Source organism: Rhincodon typus, chromosome 33, assembly GCF_021869965.1.
Source record: "Rhincodon typus isolate 14 chromosome 33, sRhiTyp1.1, whole genome shotgun sequence".
NCBI lineage: Eukaryota > Metazoa > Chordata > Chondrichthyes > Orectolobiformes > Rhincodontidae > Rhincodon > Rhincodon typus.
In genome coordinates, this window is record NC_063364.1 from 7,897,462 (window position 1) to 7,918,813 (window position 21,352).

General features: G+C 39.9%; 1 protein-coding gene across 2 annotated transcripts in view; it reads left to right on the plus strand.

The window, feature by feature from the left end:
* Positions 1 to 389: 389 nt before the first annotated feature.
* The window catches only part of idh2 (isocitrate dehydrogenase (NADP(+)) 2), a 24,641-nt gene continuing 3,678 nt past the window's right edge, over positions 390 to 21,352 (plus strand). The window contains exons 1-8 of one of the 2 annotated variants that reach the window (XM_020528553.2): positions 390 to 623; positions 5,172 to 5,263; positions 8,370 to 8,535; positions 16,014 to 16,174; positions 17,539 to 17,682; positions 19,192 to 19,328; positions 19,724 to 19,875; positions 20,595 to 20,707. In XM_020528553.2, the coding sequence (XP_020384142.1) occupies positions 509 to 623; positions 5,172 to 5,263; positions 8,370 to 8,535; positions 16,014 to 16,174; positions 17,539 to 17,682; positions 19,192 to 19,328; positions 19,724 to 19,875; positions 20,595 to 20,707 (1,080 nt within the window). In that variant the 5' untranslated portion in view covers positions 390 to 508. The remainder of the gene's footprint in view (positions 624 to 5,171; positions 5,264 to 8,369; positions 8,536 to 16,013; positions 16,175 to 17,538; positions 17,683 to 19,191; positions 19,329 to 19,723; positions 19,876 to 20,594; positions 20,708 to 21,352) is intronic. The other variant, XM_048616035.1, reaches the window with a different exon arrangement.

Below are 21,352 nucleotides of genomic sequence, written 5' to 3' on the forward strand. Positions count from 1 at the left end.
AGGTGTTAATGAGAGGTGGCATCGGACACAGTATTTACAAGTGAAAGATCAAAGGGTCACACCACTGATAAGGATGTATTAAACAAACCCGAGATGCTGTTAAATCTTCAATCAGCTTAACAGCATCTTAGGTTTGTTGAATACATCCTCACCAGTGGTGTGAACCTTTGATCTTTCACTTATAAAGTCTGTGTCTGATGCCACCTCTCTAACACCTGAAGAAGGAACGAGGCTTTGAAAGCTTGTGTTTACAAATAAATCTGCTGGACTACAACCTGGTAATTTTTGATCGGTGTCCCCAGTGCTGCTTAAGCAACTCTGTTCTGAACAGGGGATACAGGGACTCGATATATCCTGGCGGGTCGTGTACGTGCACGTAGCACGCCGGGGGGCGTCTGACGTCAGACGCAGGCCGGCCAACCGGCCGGCTCTATATAAAGGGGAGCGCGAGCCGGCGGCGGGATTTAGTCGTTGTGAGCGAGATCCATTTTTTTCTGCTCAGTGAGTGATGGCGGCGGTAGTGGGTTACCTCCGAGTGTGGAGCCGGGTCCGCCTGGGAGCTGCTAGAAACCCCGCGGCCTTAGCGCCGGCTTTAGGCCAGGCCTCAGCGCAGCGGCGCCACTGTGAGTGTCTTTTCTTCCTTTACCCCCACCAGCACCCCCCCCCCCCCCCCACCACCACCAACCACACAGCGACCCCGGGGAGGGGGCGAATGAGGTACCCCTCAGTCTCTTTCCCCCACACACCGGGCTGCTGCGGCCCTGACCGAGCTGGTGGTGGTAGGGGGAGGGAAAATGTGGGTTACTTTTACCCCGGCGGGCTATGGCCTGGGGGTGAGGTGATGGTTGTTAAAGTGGGGGGATGGCGGCCTCCTGGCCCGGGAGGGAGGTCAGCTCAAGGTCACCCCCCCCATTCTCAATCGGGAGCTAGATACCCACTCTTCCCCCTTCCTTTCCCTCCCATCTCCTTTCCCCTCCTCCTCCTCTGTCTCTTCCCCTCATCTCTCCCGTTTTGTTTTCCCCTGTACAGTCCCCCTTTGTCCCATTCTTAATCCTCTTTCTCTCTTTTGCCCCCACCGTTTCCCTCTCTTATCCCCACCAATCACCCCTCTCCTTTCTCTACAGAATGCAATTAAACAACGGATTCCACCTTATCTTCTTACTTCGCCCTTTTTTTTCCTCTTCTCCCATTCTCTCTCTTTGCAAACAGGCAGACAGCTGATTGTCCCGTCCATTCTGATTTTTTTTTTCCCTCCTTCACTCCCTGTTTCCTCCTCTTCCAGTCCCCTCCCTACTCCCCACTGTTCATTGACGTGGCCTCCTCACCAAGTGCTTTACTGCTTCGCTGATCCTCTATGTCTAGCATCCCAGGCTCGCCTGCCTTTCACGTTGTCTGTCAATGAGAATTAGCTTGGATTTCAGTAACACAGTGGTTGGTGAGGGTAACAGGATATTTTCCGTGTAGCTGTAGCCTAATATCTTTTGCATCTCTTTTTTAATAAAGTGCTAAATATTGTTCCTGACTGGGACTTGACCAGTATTTCAAGTGTTAAACTACTGTGACCTCAGTAACGCACTTGAGAATGCATGTGCGGTTTGCATGCAATGTCAAACTGCTTGGTTTTAGAGTGGATTCGGTGAGAAAGTTCCTATAAAATTTCACTGCCATTGAAACAATGTGCTATGAATGGACACTATAGATTAAATTTCAGAGAATATGTAACCTGATGCTTGGAGTGGATTTGAACAGTTGTACACAGTGGCCTTCTCTGAGGCCTTATTTAAATTGTCTCTGTTTAAAATCACTTGTTGCTGTGTGTATGGTGCTCTGCATCAATTATATCAATGGGGGTGTTCATTTTATTAAAATGATTAATCGGAATTACTCCTGAGTCAACTGCTAGTTGGCGCAGTGGTTTTAAATCTTCCTGCTGTAGGCTGCGTTTCTATTTTAAAGTTGTTGGACAGGGATAATTCTATACCCAAGTGTGGATTACATATTAAATGGTGGCCTTGCAGTGTTGCTGCATTCTGCATAGGGTTCTGCTCTGCTAACAAAGAATTTGCATTTCATACAATTGTTGTTCCAATGTTAAAATTGGGAACTGAACTGATGAGAATATTCCTTCCAGAGAAGGATGCTTGCAGTTCTGACAATCTATCTTCAGCGTGGATTTGTGTATGTAGAGGGGAAGAAAACCCGGCTCAATGTGATTCTTGATTTAACTCTCCCAAATCTGATTTTTAGCTGCTTTATACAGCAGATGGTAAATGTTTGCATGCTACAGCTCCTATTTATGGAGAGTAATATAGAAAAGTGTATGAGAAAATTGGATGCATTTGTAATTGTGCAAATAACTTGAAAAGTAGCAAAGATTTCTGCAGTTGTACCTTGCTTCTAATTATAATCAATGACCATTGTTTCATGCAGACACAGTTGGCCTATTCAGCTTTTGATTACGCTCTGTCATTCAGTTAGTTCCTAGCTGACCTGAATGCCAACCACTACATTTTGCCCTATTTTATCTTCCCCTGTGCCTTTTCCAAAGCAAAATCTTTTCCCTCAATTAAAATTGAAATGATATTGCATCCACAGCTTTAAGACTGCTTTCATGTTCACTTTCTGGGGGAGTGGGGTGGAAGAGTCAAAAAGTGCTTTGTTGTCTTGCACTTTGTTTGAGCTTACTGTTAATTTTAGATCATGCTGAGTTACCCCACTAGTGGAAGTTGGTTTCTTGAATGTACTTACCTAATCATTTTTGATTTAAATATCCTTCAATGGGGTTGTGCTGCTGAAGGGCATTCTAAGTTTCAAAGGTTAAAATGTCACTTCAATACTCAAGGACAAATAGACCTCTCAGGAAATGACAACTGCACGTGCCTACTCATGTATGTGATTTGAAATTCTAACGATTACTTAAAGATTTTGTAGTAAATCTTTGTATTTCACAACAAAATATTGGTCTTCAGTGACACCAGGTTCAGACTGATACCCGGTTTCATTTTTGGGTAACAGTGTTGAGTGAATCTTTGCTTAAATTTATCAATTAATCTTACAAGAAAGGAATACTTACAACTACATCTTGATCTAGTGGTGTGTAATTTTACTTCACTAGTTTGCAATGCAAGGAAATGACATTTCAAGTAGAAATTGCCTTTTGACTATTCTCCCCCCTCCCCAAAAAAAAAATTTACATGCAGATACAGAGCACCAAGTTGAGTGGAGTCTGCTCAGTGGTTTATATATTTTAATTATAATATTACACCTTCTGTTTCTAGTATCCAGTCTGATCTGTGAAATCACTGAAGTGGACTATAGTAAATAACGTGAAGCTGATAATGATAGTAAATGAGTTCTGTTGTTATAGGTGTAGTTCCAATATGTGCTTGTGATCTTGCCCAAATTGCAAGTTCTTAATGTTCCATCTGTTGGAAATGATCACTGTAATTCTATAGGAGTTGTTACAGGCCATTCATCCTCCTGAGCCTCAGCTATTCGATTTGATCATGACTGATTTTTGTCTTCTCTCCCACCTCCTTGCCTTGGTTCTGTAATCTTTACTTCTTTCCCAAAGTGACTATCACTCTCCACATTGAAATTTTTATGTGACTTCTGTAGGAGTGCTCCAGATTTCCACTATACATGACTCAACCTTAGCCCGGAATTGCTTAAGTTATGCTATCTTGTTATTTCCACAGTACCGTGCTCTCATCTAAGAAGCTGTATAATTTCTTTCTGATTGAAAATGTTCCTCCCAAGCAAGTCTGTTTGGCATTAGTCTGTTTTTGCAAACAAAGAAGTCAAATAGCATGCAATTAAATTTTACATTCTGAACACTTGCAATTCCTGTTCTATATCTGCAGAACCCAGAATTGGTTCTGTTCCAAAAATAGTCACGTGTTTACTGAGCGAATTGCTCAAGGTTCATGTTAACCTTGAGGCTGCTGCAAGGTTTTAATTCCTGTCTAACTGTTGAAGAAGCTCTGCTACACTCTGATTTGTGTAAATGGCATTTTAAACATGACACAAATTTGGTTTATTTTGAAGTTGAAATATCCACAGAAGTAAGGTTGCTTCATATTTTTGCTGGCAATGGAGGGGAGAAATAATCAAAAATGGGAAGTGAAGCCATTTGCAGTTTGTAGTCCCTACAGGGTGCACCTGGTATTGCTCAGTGACCTCTAATGGCAGAAGTACAGTACTGTAGAAATGATCAATGACAAAACTAAACATGTGGCAACATATTGGACTGTCGAGATTTCATGTTCTCTGACCCAAGAAAAACTTGTGTGGTGCACGCTTAATTTACTAATGTTGCTTCTAAGTAAGGATTATATTTCAAATTGAATCAGTGACAGTTGTATTGAGCAAGCTTGAAACTGAGTTTCCAGTTCCATAAGCCTTTAATTCAATTGTCGTATACAATGAGAGACAACAAGATGCAGAGCTGGCTGAGCAGAAAGGCTGACGTTTCGGGCCTAGACCCTTCATCAGATACAATGATTTGTTTTTAGGTGTATAGGTTTTAAAAAGCTAGTGAATGCCAGTGCTACTGTTGGACATTGAGAGAAGTCCAAGAGCTTACTTTTCAAACTTTTGAGGATTTTGGACAATGTCTCAAAATGTTTGCATAGTATATTTTCTCCAGTTGTGTTGAAATGGAGGAGTTGGGTGCTTCTGTCACACAACATGGGGTCCTTGATTGAGTGAGCTATTGCAAAGTGTGCCTGTTAGTATTGTGCTGTAAGGCTAAGTTGTACTTGAGCTAATAAAGTGTCTTGTCTTATGTATTCCTGTTTCACTTAAATTGCCTCTTGTTAGATTAAGAAATCTCTGATTCTTCAGAGAATGTATTGTACTGCTTTGTTGCTTTTTTTGTAAGTTAAAGCAGTGGAAATAAAATTGACTGCTCTGGTTTTTTTCACTGTTCAAATTATGTTGGTATGCATGTTTCACTTGTTGCACTGCAGTGAAGTGTTGTACCTGAATTATTGTTAGACATTAAACTTCAAATATTTAACTCTTCAGATAAGTGCATATGAACTGAAGTGTTGAGCAGCCCTTTGAACTACAATGCTTTTGAAACAGGTCTCTGATAAGCTCTTTAACGGGTAGCCTTTGGATTTTGAGTGTGTTATTGGATTGTGATTAAGCTGCTTTCATCTGAATAGATGCAGACAAGCGCATTAAAGTGGCTAACCCTGTGGTCGAGATGGATGGTGATGAGATGACCCGCATCATCTGGGCTTTTATCAAAGAAAAGGTAGGACCCATTGCTCTTAAAGTTTCTTCTTTTTTTAAGAGGAGCATCTGTAGTCACTATTCATCAAGTAGTTTTAGATGTGAAGAGCATTAGAATGTTCTGAAGATTTGAGCTGCTTCATCAATGACCCTCTGTCCACCATAAGATCAGAGCAGGGATGTTTGCCAATGATTCCATAATATTCAGCACTGTTCATCTTCTCAGTTGCTGGAGCAGTCCATGTTCAAATGCAACAAGATCCTGGCCTGACTTGACAAGTGGCAAGTAACATTCATGCTACACAAATACCAGGCAATGATCATTTCCAATCTGATCACCACCCCTTGACATTAACTGAAGTTGCCATCACTGAATTCCCTACTATTTTCCTTAGGGTTATCATTGACCAAACCTCAGTAGAACTTGCCACATAAACACAGTGGCTACAGGAGCAGCTCAGAGGTTAGGAATACTGCAGCAAGTAACTCAACATATGGCTCCCCAAAGCTTGTCCACCTTCTACAAAGCACAAGTCAGGTATGTGATTGAATACTCCCCACTTGCCTAGATGGGTGTAGCTTGACTAACACTCAAGAAGCTTGACACCATCCAGAACAAAGCAGCCTGCTGGACTGGCACCACACCCCCAAGCATCCAGTCTCTCCTTCACCAGCGCTCAGTAGCAGCAGTGTGTACTATTTGCAAGATGCACTGCAGAAATTCACCAAAGATTGTCAAACAGCACCTTCCAATCCCATGACTACTTCCAACTGGAAGGACAGGGGCAGCAGATACATGGGAACACTGCCACCTGCAAGTTCTTCTCCAGGCCACTAACAGTCCTCACTGACCTGGAAATATATTGCCATTCCTTCAGTTTGCTGGGTGAAAATCCTGGAATTCCCTCCTTAAGGACATTGTGGGTCGACCTCCAGCATACGGAATGCAGCTGTTCAAGAAGGCAGCTCACCACCACCTTCTCCAGGGCAACTAATGACAGGCAGCTTAAAAATTCTGGCTGGCCAGTAATGCCAATGTCTCCTGAGGGAATATTTGTTCGTACTTTTTTTTAAATTCAATGGCATTTCATGGTGTACTGTTCCTAACAAGTAGGTAAACTGCTACCAAATGTGTGCACAACAGGTAACTCTTGCCCCCATATTGATTTTTTTTTTTGGCTACAGCCATACAGTTGGTGAATGTATGCTTCAGGTTTCTGGTGCTTGATGATGCAAAAGGAACTTGACTTCAGAAGGTGTAAAGCATTGAAGGAAATTAAACATGGAACATAAGATATAGGGCCAGAGTCCTTCAAGCTTGCTCTGCCTTTCAAATAGTTCATGGCACATTCATCTTCCACTTGTTTTCTTTGCCACTAATCTCCATAAATCTCAGTTCTGTCTGTATCATGTTAAAAGATTTTTCTTCTACAGTCCTCTAGGGTAGAGAATTCTAAAAATTCACCACTGTAGGGCTGAATAAATTCCTCCAATCTTGGTTTTAGATAGCAAGCCCTTTTATTCTGAATTACTACTCTCTACAGCTCATCTCTCATCATCCAGGGGAAATATCTTCTTTACATCAACCCTATCATGTCTTTAGGGATCAATGAGATCGACTATCTTGGAAATGTTACAAAATGAAAGTCCAGAAGCTTTAACCTTTCCTCAAAGCCCTGCCATCACCAGACTAATCCTGGTGAAACTCTGTTGCATTTCCTCAATGACCTGTATCTCCTTCGCAAACAAGACCAAAAGGGCGCACATACTCCAGATGACATCTGCCAATGTCCTGTATAATTGCAGCAAGACTTCTTTACTTCTGTAGTCAAACACCTTGTGCTGAAGGCCAGTATACAATTTGACTTCCGAATTGCTGTCACTAAATTCTAACTTTCAATGAATTATGAACAAGGCTGCAAAGTTGTTTTGGACATCTACACTTCCCAGCTCTCCTCATTTAAGAAATGCCCTACATTTTTGTTGTTTTCTGTCAGTGGGTAACCACTTTATTCACATTCTTTGTCCTTTGCTGTGTTCTTGCAGTTGATATCGAGTGTAGATGAGATGTGTACAAGTGGAGTGTTTAGGAAGGGTATCGGCTGAGGAGATTATAGGCGGGGTAGATCCCTAACCAGGTTTGAATTGAGCTGTGTACATTGTGGCAGGGAACAGTTGATGAAGGAAAAATACTTGCCCAAAATTTTGACCAAGATAAAAATTCAAGGGTGGGTGGTTAAGGTAGCCATCTTTCAGAATTAAGATGCAGGTTAAAGTTTGTGGTGGAATGGATTTGGGGACGTGTTCTGCAGTGATAAATGGCTGAATAGGTTGCACATTGTTTAAAACTCAGTCCAGAACGCAATATGAATACTCTGATATTATTTAACCAGAGTGAGTGCACAAAGGGAAATGGAGTTCAACAAGTTCAGGTGTAACCATAAGAATGTCTGCATTAAAAACTGGAGATGGCCATTTGGCTCCTCAAACCTGCTGTGTCAATTAGTAAGGTCATGGCTGATCTTGTGGTCTGAGTTTCACTTTCCTAGCTACTACTGATACGTTTTGACTGCTTTCATAGCCAAGAGCTTGTGTGAAGGCCATGGGTAGACAAAGGTTGCTTATTTACACAGCCATAATTATCTGGGGGTTTTGTTAAACTTTGTAAACTTTTAATCTATCTAATGTTTGTTTTAGCATGTTATCTTAAAATTAAGTTGCTGGCAGCACAGATGAGTGGGTTTGTATTGTTGTAACACTCCTTTTGGGCATACAGTTTTTAATATGCTGTTGTAAGGAAGGGTGTTTAACATTTAGCACAGTGCCAGTAACTGGCAGCACTTTACCAGTAGCCACAGAAAAATCGTTAATCTGAAGTCTTGGTACTTTTTCTCAAACACTCCCATTGTAATGAGGGAAACTCTGGTCAACTATTCAGCTGCGGTAACTTAACCAAATTGGATCATAGTCAGTAATCAATAATCCATTGTCACAAGGCTGACAATTATTTTTGAGGAAAGCACACTGTACTCAGATCTTGACTTATGATTTTAGGTTTTGTTGGAAGGTTTCTTGATGTTTTAGCATCTTGCAAGCCTGAGTGTTGCTTATTGTAAAACCTTTTTCAGCTCATCCTTTCTAATGTTGATGTGGAGATGAAGTATTATGATTTGGGTTTGCCACATCGGGATGCCACTGATGATCAAGTTACTATTGACTCTGCACTTGCAACCCAGAAGTATCACGTTGCAGTCAAATGTGCCACTATCACACCTGATGAGGACAGAGTAGTAGGTAAATGTTTTTGTCCTTCATTTTAAGCTGTGTTCATTTGTAGGTAAATGTCTTTGTCCTTCAGTTTAAGCTGTGTTCGTTTGTAGAATCAAAATCACTACTACAATTTGTTTCAATACTATATATCTTTATGATAAGCTAAAAATATTGGTTGGTTTTTAGATAGTATTAATGTTGACAATTAAAGTCCACAGTATTACACTTCAAATTTGTTTTATAAGGACTCTAATGCTGACCTTTTAACTTTATTTCTTCTAATTTATACCTAAGATTTTGTACCTAGGTATCTTTGTACCCAAGATGATGCCAGAAATGGTGACTTCTTACACTTCTTGCTGCACTCGTATCACTGTACTTGAGTACATGTAACAATAAACCTAATTCTGTTTCTAAACAGACTGGAGTGTATTTTGCCAGTTATGGGTTGTGGTCATGTTAATGTCAGTCTTGACTCCATAGTGGAATTCTTACCTCTGAATGAAAGATCTTGGATTAAGCCCAATTCAAGTCATGAGTACAGAACCAGGTCACTCTTCAGTTGAGGGAGTGTGGGACTCTTAAGGGGTTGTTTTATGAGCTGTTGAGCTGTCTTTTCTAATCTTCAGCATTTTTGTAACAGGAGAGTTCTCAATTTCTTGATCAATATTTGTCACTCACTTTCTAAACCTGAATTGCCTAATTTCTAATTGGTGCAATGATGCAGTGTAAATGGGCTGTTGTGATTCCTGAAGTTGGAATTCTGGCCTCACCAGTTTGCCTGTTGCAGATGCATCTGTCAATGACTGTATTGATAAGAGTGTTGTGGACCAGACCAAGCCCCCCTCCAAATATATTAAGAAGATAGTCTAGACCCTAATTTTTTTCTTATTTTAAAGATAATTGTAAGGTGTTGCATTCCAGATGCAATTTGATCAAACTACACAACGTTAAGCAGAATACACTTTATTTAAAATGCACACAAAATAAATAGAAAAGCATTGGCTTAACTGTAACTCTATCAAAATGCTTAACAAAATTATAGATATATTAACTAATACTAACTGTTTCAATATAATAACATCCTATAACTACACCCTTGGCAAAGGCAAACTCGGTAAAATAGATTGTCTTACATTCAAGTCTAGCAGCAGGAAGAGAATCCCAGCTTTTAGCTGTAACAGAGAGGAATAACAGCTTCAATGCCCCAGCAACTGCTGAAAGCTAAAACTAAAAGTCCTGGTTCCATGGGAACTTGACCCCACTCATTCAAGTTTCTATTGTTGCAACCTTTTTCAAAGGAAAAAACCGAAGACCCCTCAAGTTGTTTACATTAATGGCTTTGAGCAGACTGCTTGGCTCCTCTGTCTCGATGTTTCGTCATTAAAAAACGGACAAAATACACCTTAAATCCATAGTATCGTCACAGCTAGCCCCTTTTAAAGAAAATATTCAAAGATGGCTTCATTTTTAAAAACCTTTAGTCTTGTGTTATTAGTACATTACAATACATAGACAATACAGAGAAACATTCACTACTGCAGTACATTTCAGTCTTTTTCTCCTGCCACCAAACACCTCCATCTTCCTTCTTCAAAGTCGTGTTGTTGGGGTGGCATGGTGGCTCAGTGGTTAGCGCTGCTGCCTCACAGCGCCAGGGACCTGGGTTCCACCCTTGGGCGACTGTCTGTGTGGAGTTTGCACATTCTCCCCATGTCTGCGTAGGTTTCCTCCCCCGGTCCAAAGATGAGCAGGGTTAGGTGGATTGGCCATGCTAAGTTGCCCGTAGTGTTCAGGGATGGGTAGATTAGGTGGGTTATAGGGGAAGGGTCTGGGTGGGAGGGTCAGTGTGGACTTGGTTGGGCTGAAGGACCTGTTTCCACACTGTAGGGAGTCTGTGATGAATTACATTCTCTCGTGCTGCAATGTTTACAATTTTCAAATTGAATGGTTGCAATAATAAGCTCCATCTAAACAGTCTGAACTTTTTAATCCTTGTATTTTTCCAAAAACTTTAATGAGTTCTAATCAGTAGATACAATTGCCTTGGACACATTACTGGCAAGATAAATTTTGAAATGTTGCAATGCCAGCACCAAACTCGAAGTCTCCTTCTCAACTGTGGAATATTGGAATATTTGATTATTCAATTTGGTGGAAAAATACCTGATAGATCTTGTCTTGTAAGAGTACAGTACTGACACCCACATCACACTCTCCAACAGCCAGGTTGAATGGCTTTGCATGATTAGGTGTGGCTAACACTGGGACAGTGGTTAACACAGATTTCAGGCTGTCAAACGCCTTCTGACATTCCTCCATCCACTGAAATTTTCTGCACTTCATCAGCAAGCCAGTTAGTTGAGCAATCGTGCTGCTGAAATTTGGTACAACTTCCAATTAAAAACCACTTGATCCCATGAATTATAGTACTTCTGTCTTCGATGGTAGGGGGAAAACCCTACGATAACCTTTGTTTTCACATCCTGTGGGGCCTTCTGTCTGTGTCCAGTAACATGGCCCAGGAATGTAACCTGAGCTTTTCTGAGCTCCTTCTTAGCTAGGTTATCATCAAGCCCCCCTCCTGAAGTAAATCAAACAATTCCAATAGATGCTGCAAATATTCCTTCCGTGTATGACTTAAAATCACCAGATTGTCAATGCCTATCACACAATTGAGTAATCCTGAAATGGCTTTATTGATTAGTCTTTGAAATGTGGCTGGTGAATTTGTCATACCAAATGACATGACTTTAAACTAGTACAGTCCATTCAGTGTCACGAAAGCCAAAATTTCATTTGCTCTTTTGGATAAAGGTACCTGCCAGTATCCTCTGAGCATGTCCAACTTTAAAATATAAGTTGCTTGTCCCACCTTCACAATACACTCTTCCAAGTGTGGACTAGGATATGAATCAGGTTTTGAAACTGCATTGTGTGGACTATTGGGAAGTCAATCATTGGGTACCATCTGATTTTGGCACCATTGCTATAGGTGAGCTCCATTCACTGCAACCCACTTTGATTATATCATTGAGCATGCGTTCAATCCCTTCTTGAACCTGTGCCGACTTTAGAGGATTAAGTCTATAAGGATGTTGCTTAATTGGAAAAGCATTTCCTATATCTACGTGCATTATTTGATTGCTACTTTCCAGCTTATTCCTACATATCTCGATGTGATAACTCTCTTTCAGGTCATTTTCCTTTGGAAGGTAATTAAACTTATCCCAATTATTGAGAACTTGCCCATTGTCCAATTAATTTGACGAATGTCCAGTTCAGAATCCTCTGAACTTGGTTCTTCACTCTGTAACCAGGAGCACATTCTCCTTTTGTTTTCCTGCGCTATCAAAATACCTTTTGAGCATATTCACTTGACACTGAGATTTCTTTCTATCTGGTATTCTTATGTTCTATGTTCTTATCAAATAATTAACCTTACTCAATTTCTTTTTGATTTGATAATACCCACTAAACTTTGCTTTTAAAGGTTTACCTACCACTGGAAATAACACTAATACTTTATCTCTACTAGCAAAATTACAAATGTTTGAATTCTTGGCTGCTTCCGGCTTCATCACATGCTGTGCTACTTTTAAATGCTGTCTAGCCAACTCACTGGCCTTATTTGGACTGTGTCAGATTATAAGGAAAAATTAAATATGTGGTCTCTGAATTCTGGATTGCCAGGTTCTCTTTAGTTAATTTTAGTGGTCCTGTCACCTCTTGCCCAAAAATTAATTCAAATGGACTGAATTTAGTTGATACATTAGGTGCATTCCTAATTGCAAAAGAAATAGAAATTGAATTCCTTTATCCCATTCCTCTGGATAGTCTTGACTATAAACCCTCAACACAATATTTAAAGTTTAATGGCATCATGCTAATGCTCCCTGTGATTCTGGATGGTATGTAGTAGATTTGAATTGTTTTATTTCCAAGCTATCCATAACTTCCTTGAATAAGTTTGTAAAATTTGTCCTTGATCCGATTTGTATTTCTGCAGGTAGTCCATATCTTTTTTTATTTTAAAAAAACTGAGTAACTCTTCTACAATGCTCTTAGCCGTGATACTGCGTAATGCATTGGCCTCTGGAAATCTTGTAGATACATCCATTATGATCAATAAGTACTGATTCCCACTTTTTGTTGTGTAGGACTCCTACTTAAAACAAAGGCTCTTGTAAAAGGTTCCTCAAATGCTGGAATGGGTATTAAGGGTGCTGGTTTTATCACTGAGGTTTTCCAATTGTCTGACATGTATGGCATATCTGGCAAATTTCAACTACATCCTTATATAATTCATCCAACGAAAATGTATTTTGGCTTGAGTTTTCCTTACTCTTAAATGATTGCCTACCGGTAATTCATGTGCCACCTACAACATCTCCTTTCTATAACCCACCAATAATACAACTTGATAAACATCTGACTGAATGTGACGGTCCCCATTTCATCATAAAGGCTTCATTTTTAAGATAGTAACATTCTGCGATACACTTGTTATTCTTCTGTTTATGCTTTTGATACAACTGCTTTTGTTTTTCATCTCTCCGTTGTAATTTAGCTAATTTCTCTGAACTAAAAATATCCACTTTGTCCTCTATCTGCTCTTGTTTTTTCTCAACCATTTGAGCAAACATAGTTTCTGATAATTGAATTTCAACTTCCTTATTTTTATTCTTTGATTTACCCTCCTGCTTCAACCTGTGGCTTTGTAACCTTGTTGCCATGCAGTCAGGAAAAATCCTAGGAGATAGTTCATGTAATACCTCAGTTGCCTTATTTTACCACTGGCTGTTCAACTACAATAGGCATCACTCCCACCTGTGATTCAGCTCTATCGTTACCAAGGATAAACAGTAATCGTGGAACCGAGAATTTCTCTTAGTCCTACTGCCAGTCTTCACTGGACTCGCCAACATCCATCTGCGTAATGGAACACAGTTCTTCTCATCATGAATTCCACATATAACCACCTTTTTCTGGCCATACTCCATCTGAATTACATATCCAAACTCTCGCCATCAAAGATTGACTTGTTCCTGTGTCTCTTTAAAAGCTTAATTTATTTACCAATCCTCCCGGCATACGTGAGCAAACACTACCCAGGCAAGTAAATTCTTTAAAGAGAATTTCTTCTCAACCATTCCCTGATCAGGTTGTACTTTTTTCCTTTTGTTTTGAAGCATTTTAGCTTCCAATGTGCTTTACCACTTCAACAAAACTCATTGGCTTATCCTGTTTTCCCACATCTGTCTTCCCAAGGCTTTTTCTAAATCTTTGACACTGAATTCATGTGCGCTACTTCATGACAGTGAAAACACTTCAGCTTTTTTTACTTTTCTTTCCCCGTGTGTTTCCCATTTTACTGTGTGGTAAACTATCTTTACTATTGAGGTTGGTTGGCTCGTCGAGCTGGTTTGTTCCGCAGACGTTTCGTTACCGTGCTTGGTAACATCCTCAGTGCAGCCTCTGATGAAGCATCGCTGTGTTTTCCCACCTGGTTTTTAAACTCTGGGGTCCACTGTGATGGATTGCCTCACTTCCGGGTTTCTCCTTCATCTCAATCCACATGGACAAGGAGAACCATGACTTCGACTGGGACAGCACCAAGATCCTGGGACAGACTAGGCAGAGACCAGCACAAGAATTCCTGGAAACATGGCACTCCACAAAGCATGCTATTAATAAAGACATTGAACTCGACCCCATATACATTCCACTACAGAGGAAACCCGGAAGTGAGGCAATCCATTACAATGGACCCCAGAGTTTAAAAACCAGGCGGGAAAACACACCGACACTTCATCAGAGGCTGCACTGAGGATGTTACCAAGAATGGTAACGAAACGTCTGTGGAACAACAAACCAGCTCGACGAGCCAGCCAACCAACCTCAAAACCCACAACCCAAGCTACAGATCTACTCCAATATCTTTACTATCTTCATTGCAGTCTCTTTTTCCCTTACTATACAGGTTTTAATACCAGTGCATCCACTGCTTTTCAAATTCTAGAGTGCAATTGCATCAGATTCAAAGGACTCAAACTTCTAACCCCTTTAGAGTAATGATACTTGCCTCTGCCCTGGACAGTCAGTTTGGAATTTTTGAAATGATATCCATGTCTTCCACAATGAAGACTGAAAAGTATTTAAAGAAGCTTGTACTGATTTTTGTTGTCCTGACCTCATCTCTTTTGTTTTGGGCTTTTAAAACCTTTCTTAATCCTCTATTTTATTACTAATATTTGTCGTAGTTTGTTTTTCCTTGCGTTTGATAATCTCTTTAACTTCCTTGGCTAACCTTGGTTGGTTTATCCCCTTCTTAGAATCCTCCTTTCTCACCAGATGATCACTTTCCAAGAGTGAACTTGTTTAAATATTTACCATTTTTCATCAACTGTTTTTGCAAATCCCCTTTCCAGGTCACCCAGCCAAACAAACCTTCATCCCTATGTAATTATCAATATTTAAGTTTAGCATATTTGTTTCCAACTCAAGTTTCCACTCGAACTGAATGCTAGATTCTATTGTGTTGTGTTCATTGTTACCTACAATCTTTTTACCCTGATCATTTTTTATTAACCCTACCTCATTACACACTACTTAATCCCTGGTTGCATCCACAACATTGTCCTAAGAAAATGTCCTGAATCCACTTTGACTTCTTCCTTGTGGCTACCTTTGCCATTTTGATTTTCCCAATCTATGTAAATTTAAATCTTCAGTGATGAAAGTGCTGCCTTTTTTTTAAAAGACATTCTTATCTCATGATCATATTCTGCCCTGTGAAACAGCAACTAATGGGGGCCTATAGACTGCTCCTAGTAGTATCTTCCCGTTACCTCTTACTAGCTCCCATATAGATTCTGTCGTCTGATCCCAGATCACTTCTTGCTATCTTTTTCCTATCTCATACTAGTAAACTACCCCACCATTCTCCCTTTCCTACCTGTCCTTTCAACATCAAACCCCCTGAATATTTAGCTTCCAAATTTGATCTGCTTGTAGCATGTCTGGCTAGAAGATCATGTCTGTTTGTGATTAATTTATTTTATTCCGAATAGTATATGCACTTAAGTGTACTTGCTTAGAAGGACAAGGGAAGCAAATGCATGGGACCATCACCTACAAGCTCCTGTCCAAGCCCACCCCATTCTGATTTGGAACTGATAATTGATCTTTCAATGCTGGGTCAAAAATCTGAAGTCTTTGTTATAACATTGGCTCTAGTTCAGGAAGGCAGTACGTTACCACCTTTGCCAGGGCAATTATAGAAGAGCAAGAAATACTGGCCTGCCATGCACAGACACTACATGAATAAAAACTGGATGAATTTTTTTTTCATTTAGCCTGTTTCAAGTCTTGTCTTTTCATACTCCCAAGTTTGGCATCATTGCAAGGTTTCGCTAGGTTTAAAATGTTAGTGTGAATGCATTGCAACTGTTTATCAGTATTTTCTGTTGTAAAACTTGTTGAAAATTTGACTTCCACAGAATTTAAACTGAAGAAAATGTGGAAGAGTCCGAATGGGACAATCAGAAACATTTTGGGTGGCACAGTCTTCCGTGAGCCTATTATCTGCAACAACATCCCCCGACTTGTTCCTGGTTGGTCTAAACCCATCACCATTGGCAGACATGCACATGGTGACCAGGTGTGTTATCTTTATTTCTTGGTTACTAATTGGCTTTAGTTTGGGCACATTTTAAATGCTGCGCAAGGAGGGTTTGTGCTGTAGTGTAAGTGTCCCTACCTCTTAGACACATCTGGTTTTAAGTCTCATCTATGGTGTCAGTGTGTCCAAACATTTTTTTTAAGGTGTATTTTGAGCTCATTCCTGTAAATGAGACTAATTTACTGATAACTGTCGAGGGCTTATAAGACAGGATTTGATTTGAAGGTTCCCTATTTCATGTTAGAGAGCAGTGGGTGGTGAGTGACCCTCGCTATCAACACTACCTGCGTTGTCAAGTAATCAAGAGGATGCCCAAGTAAGAAGTAGCCCAAAAAATTGATGAATAGTGTAGAGGATGATGTTGCGATACATTATTATTCACATGAATTGGCTGGGTTTTACCAAGGACTATTCATATCTTCAATCTGTTTGGCAGCCACAGAGTTCATGAATGTGACCTACTTGAAGTAGACCTGCAGAAATATTAATCATTTAGTGCTGCTACCAGAGAATATTGGTATTATGATCATTCATTGTGGTTGGTTATCTGCCACGTGTTGAAGAGGGAGGGAATATGCGAAGAAATGCATTGTTTCTTACGATAGTAGCAACATAATGCAACACTATTTTAATCTGACTTTCCTGGGTATATGGCATTTAGACTCTATTCATACAGAGGTGAATGTGCTTTTCCAGATTCAAATGGCTTAATTGTAACAGTGAGAAAGGTGTTCTGTAACCACTGACTTATTGGCTGAGCTAATCAGAATGCTGCCTTGGTATTAGTAGAATTAATCAAACTTTAAAAGAAATTGAGTTGTGATCAATGAAATAATCAACTTTGTGATTATGAAGTTTTATCTGTTTTCCCCTACAGCTCAAAGGGAGTGGGAAACTGCTTTATCTAAGTGATGACAGAAGTTTAGATGAAAATTTGCTTGTGTTTCGTTTGTTAATCTAATCTGCTTTGATTGTACCAGCTTATCAATGCCTCTTTGACCATTTGAGATTTTACATTTTGATAATACTGTAGCATACTGAACATGAATGCTCTCTCTTTTTAATGTATGTTAGTTTGCACATTCAATTGAAAATATAATGCCTTTAAAATGGGAAGTTACTGTGCTCCATGATTCATATTTGGGCTTGGTATCTTAAGCTGTTGCTCCTTTATAATATAGTCCCATTTGCATGTGTGGGGTTTTTTGAGCATTTTGTGCTTTCAATCTGAGTAGAGGGAAGTTTCTATTCTACGTTGTAGGGTTACTGCCACCTTCACTTAGACTATTCAAGGATTTTGTGTATTCCTATACTTACAATTAACTTTAATTCTTTTCTTTCAGTACAAAGCTACAGATTTTGTGGTGGACAAGCCTGGTAAATTCAAGTTGGTCTTCACTCCAAAGGATGCCAGTGCTGCCAAAGAGTGGGAGGTGTATAACTTCCCTGGAGGTGGTGTTGGAATGGGCATGTACAACACTGATGAGGTGAATTAAGTGATTCTTGTGTGTAGTCACAATTATCGGGAGGTCTATTGTTTCTTCACTCACTTTGGAGTAAGGGTGGAAGTTTCTGCCTTAGCTTTTTAATTGCTGTGTCCCTCAGTAGGTGGGACCATTGTCTTTTTTTCCTAAAACCCCCAATTCTCAAGCTTGCTATTCTTTACAACATTTTAAACCCCTTAATATAGTGAAGGTAATTATCTGGTTTACTAGTGAATTTTTCTTTTTTCTTTGCTCTTGTATTGGAACAGTTTTCATACGGTTTTGATCAACTGCTTTAAAGACTTACCACATTTGATTGACCTGTTTAAGATCTCATACCATTGCGTTTGGCTTTGTTTAATGTTTAAAGTTGCGGGTATACTTTTTCGGAGTTGTGATTTCCATATATGAAATGTAAGGTATTGTGTGACTTGTTATGTCACCTACCTGCCATCAGGCCTGGTTTGCAAATTGTTCACCCTTGGAGACTATAGTAACATTATCTAATTCCCAATATCCTGGGAAGGGATCGGAAGATTGGGGTTGTAAGGGATTTAAACTTTAACTCTATTCTCTTAAAGATAGATAATTTAATGCTAATAGCTGCTCACCATTTCTTCCGGGTTACAAGTTCCACGTGATTCATGAAGGTGCACTTTGGGTCTGTTTAAAATATCTCAATCTCCCAGATATGTTCATCCAAGAGAGGATATAACTAGAGATCAAATGAAGCTATGGTTTGCCACACAGGAATGCATTTAGAAGTTTACACTGAAATCGACAAACCAAGTTTGATGATTGAAACAAGGCTGGATAATTTACCCATTTTGTGCTAGGCTAAAAATCTCTAGGAAAGCCTTCACTGAAAGCCCAAAATTCCCAGTTAACAGACTGGGAAAGTAATCCAAACCCTTTGTAACCAAAAATCCCTTTGGACAGGGTCTTAATATTGAATCACTAAAAGGAGAACGGATAGCTTTTGTAAAATAGAGTTTGGTTTGCAGGCAACATACTTTTAACTACTGCATAGTGTTTAGTTAATGGTGCCTTAGCCTCTTCTGTTACAGTAAATTTTAAAGTGGAATCTTGCTGTTATCCTTTTAGCAATAACGAAATTTGAGTGATTTTAGTTATTGGGATCAACAAGATTCTTATGGCCCCTAATTTTGGATCTCTCACAGGTGGAAACACCTCTGCATCTGAAGTTGAATGACTTGAAATTGTGTAGTTGGAATTTTTTTGATCAATGCCTCATTGAAGGAAGGCATTAAAGGAACACCAAATTTCTGCATGAAACAGTTTGTAGAGCCTTGTCTGAGTGAAGGTGAGCATTTTCTGGGTGAGTCTGCAAGTTTAGCAGCTGCTGAAAACTGGAATAAGTATAGATGGCAGACAATCTCCCTTCACCAGCTGTGCCTTAACAAAGGGTGGGTAATGTCATTAAATGTGATTTCAAATTGGGGACTACCTCTGAAACCTTGCAATTAACCTTTTGTCTTGCTTTTTTTTTAGTCCATCAATGGCTTTGCACACAGCTGCTTTCAATATGCCCTGCAGAAGAAGTGGCCACTCTATATGAGCACCAAGAATACTATTCTAAAGGCCTACGATGGGCGCTTTAAAGACATCTTTGAGGAGGTTTTTCAGCAGTAAGTACTTGCCTGTTTTTCTTCTGCTTTTATCAGCCAAGCGTTTAAGACAATGAATTAGAATTTAAATTTTATTTTTCTACATACTGAGGGTGTAGCATTGGATGCCTTTAGAAAGTTTAAACTGGCATTTTTGGTACCAATATTGTAAACTGTCCTAATGGCGTTTGAATTGTCTAGTGAAAATTGCATTAAGGCAGTCAATGAGAAACCAAGTTGAGGCATCTCCATGTTGTTTAAACAGGTTACATTGTCACTAATTTCACTGGAAGTGGATGACACATGGATTGGGCTGTGCCTGCAGGAAAAATGGGAGCAATGAACCAACAGTTATCACCTGAAATTACTGCCACAGTACTGGTTACACTGATCTGACGTTTATACCCTTTCCGCAGGAAGTACAAAGGAGATTTTGAGAAGGCTGGTATATGGTATGAGCATCGTCTCATTGATGATATGGTGGCTCAAGTGCTGAAGTCCTCTGGTGGTTTTGTTTGGGCCTGCAAGAACTATGATGGTGATGTACAGTCTGATATTCTGGCTCAAGGTGATTGTTTTTGGTTTTTGGTTTCTGTCTTCTATTTAAGAGCAATTGGGGGGGAAAAAATTTTGCTCAGACCTTTTAGTACTTGAATCCTCGAGTCCTCTCATTCCTGACCATAATAGCTGGAGTATATCTTACTGCCTTGATGGAAGTAAGGTAGCATTTGGAAATGTTTTTGACAAGGCTTTCTAATGGTTAACTCTTGTCAAATGAGAGAACAATGTTGACTCATCAAATAACATTGCTTTTTGAGGCACTCATTGTATTATCTACCCCAGATTGATCCAGTAGGTGTGTTTGAGCTGACAGGTGACATTTGTGGTCACTCGGAATTAGAGAATATGGGCTAAAAAAACACAATTGAATGCTGAAGATCTGAACCAAAAATTGTTGGAGAAACTCAGTCTGGAGAGAAAGTAGATTCATCATTTGTGTTTGGTGGATTCGCTCTTCAGAACTTTTCTGAAGAGCCGTCTTCATTGGACTCTGACTCTGCTATCTCTCTCTTGCTACCGGACCTGCTGAGATCCTCCAACAGTTTGTTTTTGGGGATATGGGAATGGGCAGGTAAGTGAGACAGAAGGTCACCAATGATCAAATTGAACAATGAAGCAGGCCTTGATCATCTTGTCTTCACACACCCAAAAGGGAATCTTCAAACTAAACCCTGAACAAAATATGCCCATCCCTTCATATGCATTTCCTTTTCCTTCACCCTCTAGGATTTGGCTCTCTTGGCTTGATGACTTCCGTTTTGGTTTGCCCTGATGGAAAGACAATTGAAGCGGAGGCAGCCCATGGCACAGTCACACGTCACTACAGAGAACACCAGAAGGCAAGATTGAGACTCATTACAGCTGATTGCAAGTTATGATGGATTTAGTCTTGCAATGACTATTGCAAACAGTGTTTTAGGTGACACCAAATCTCAGCATTTAGAGGAGAAGTTATGGACTAATCCAAATTTTGTAATTGAGAGCCTATTATCCAAAGTTTTAGCGATCAAGTATTAGCAGTTGTTCGTAGGAGTAGGAGAGCAAGACGCGTGCAGTTTACTCTGCAATAAAACAATAGTACGTTTACTTAATCTTGAAATATTTCCTCCCTATAATTCTCCTCCATCTCAACGTTAGAACTTGTTATTCAGTCATGAATGATTCAGAGTTAATGCTTCATCACAACTGAAACTAACAGTGTAGTGTTGAGATGGAGAGATTTGATTCCAATCAGTGTTGGTTCTTCATTACCTGTGGGGAACGAACGTAATCACCTCTGAAACAAACTTAAGGCTCTCCAAAATGGAATTCATTTTTATTTAAAACTTGTGTTCATTTTTTTTAAAGAGATAGCGGGAACTGCTGATGCTGGAGAATCTGAGATAACAAGGTGTAGAGCTTGATGAACACAGCAGGCCAAGCAGCATCAGAGGAGCAGGAAAGCTGACGTTTTGGGTCTGGACCCTTCTTCAGAATTTTTTTTT